Consider the following 1,757-nt stretch of genomic DNA (forward strand, 5'->3'; position numbering starts at 1 on the left):
CTGAATTGTTGTACTGCTTTTAGAATGAAAACTGACTCAGTGTTACTGAATAAGAAAGTTTACTGGTCCAGAGCTTATCTATACTTGTATAAAAGTGAGTATACAGTTAAATAAAGCTTTATTTTTACAGTTGGTGACTAGTTATGAACATTGAACATTGTGTCAAACACCTTAAATTAGGTCTTTGAAAACTGTCAAAAGAATTCTTGAAGTTCCTTGAAAAGTTTGTATCAGAAAATCTGCTTGCACCCTGTGTTCACCACTGATTGAGTAAAGCAGAGATTGTATATTATTTTTCAGCTGAGGTTTTATAAAATTTGTATTATGAGAAGTGGAGATACATGCAAAGGGTTTGATGAGTAACATTTAAAAAAGCTGTTTGTTAACTAGCCTCATTTATCGGTTGATCCATCTGTAAAATGACAAGTAATTTCTTTTTCTATAAAGTTAAGTTTACATTTCCTTCTGAAAGTGGTCTCCATGCTAATGTGAAACTGTATAACCTAGTAGAGAGACAGAGTCCTGGGGACTATTACCTTCTAAGATAGCTATAAATAAATAATTCAAAACCTTGCCTGTTTCCCAGTCCTTTCCCTCACAGCTGAGACTGTATCATGATTCTTGTGTTCCTTGTCTGTACACAACAAGCAAAAATACATCTGATCGGTTCTGCAGAAGACCTCCAAAACCTTTTGGTGTTCAGCACAAAGCTTCTGCTCCAGATTTCCAGTTGCATTGACCAGCTTGTGCCTCTTGAAAGCAGCCCCCTCATAGTGTGGCTTGACGTGTGTTTCACAGTAAGAGGCCAGGCACGTCAAACAGGATTTCACAGCTTTGAACCTTCTCCCCGTGCAGAAATCACACGGCACATCACCAGGTCCAGCACAACTTTGAGCAAGAGTATTATTGAGTCCAGTCTTTTTTAATTCCTCCACAACTTCAGCCAGCATGGTGTTTCTGCATAGAACAGGTCTTGGGGTAAAGGTCTCTCTGCACTGGGGGCAGCTGTACACACCTGTATGATCAGTGTGATCCCAGTAGTTCTTAATACACCCCATACAGTAACTGTGTCCACATGGAATAGTGACTGGGTGCTTCAATATTGCCAGACACACTGAACAGCTGAACTGATCCTCTCCTACCAGAATATTTGTTCCTGACATGTCTATTGCCGTGAGACAGAGAGACTGTCAAACTCACAACAAACAGAACTGCTTAAAGCTCGAAGAGGTGGGGATTTGGGCTGAGGCCAAGGTTTGATAAGCAGGTTAAGCAGAAACTCAGTTAAGCGTCAAGACTGTTTTATTTCCTGAGATCTCTCCTGCTCACCTCTCTGGTTTCAGTGCACACAAGCCATGCATTCCACACTGTGAGGAGCTCTGTGTTTTAAGACACTCGACCAGAATCTCAGCTGGAAAGTCTACCAGCAGATTATAAGAGAAATATGCCATAGTAGGCTGTACTAACATGTTCAGGAGAAATATTAAGCTTGAGTGAATCCAGCAATGATGCTGGAATGGGTAAACATACACTATTTCAAAGATCAGGGAACAATGCAATAATACAATGCAATAGAGATTTATAAAGAGCCTTCTGTGAAACACCTCAAATATGTACATGTAATAATAATAATAATAATAATAATAATAATAATAATAATAATAATAATAATAATAATAATAAGGGGAAAACTATAAAAGGGAATTTCTGCACTGCAGGCTTTTAGCCAGCAGGTAGCAGTATTTTCAAAGGAAAGC

General features: G+C 38.8%; 1 protein-coding gene across 1 annotated transcript; it reads right to left on the minus strand.

Annotated features, from left to right (window-relative positions):
- Positions 1 to 548: 548 nt before the first annotated feature.
- On the minus strand, positions 549 to 1,166 carry LOC121306173 (E3 ubiquitin/ISG15 ligase TRIM25-like). The gene has a single exon (XM_041237921.1). It carries the CDS (start codon positions 1,161 to 1,163, stop codon positions 564 to 566), a length of 600 nt encoding a protein of 199 aa, XP_041093855.1. The 5' UTR covers positions 1,164 to 1,166; the 3' UTR covers positions 549 to 563.
- Between the last annotated feature and the right edge of the window lie 591 nt (positions 1,167 to 1,757).

This window comes from Polyodon spathula, chromosome 46 (genome assembly GCF_017654505.1).
Source record: "Polyodon spathula isolate WHYD16114869_AA chromosome 46, ASM1765450v1, whole genome shotgun sequence".
NCBI classification, from domain to species: domain Eukaryota; kingdom Metazoa; phylum Chordata; class Actinopteri; order Acipenseriformes; family Polyodontidae; genus Polyodon; species Polyodon spathula.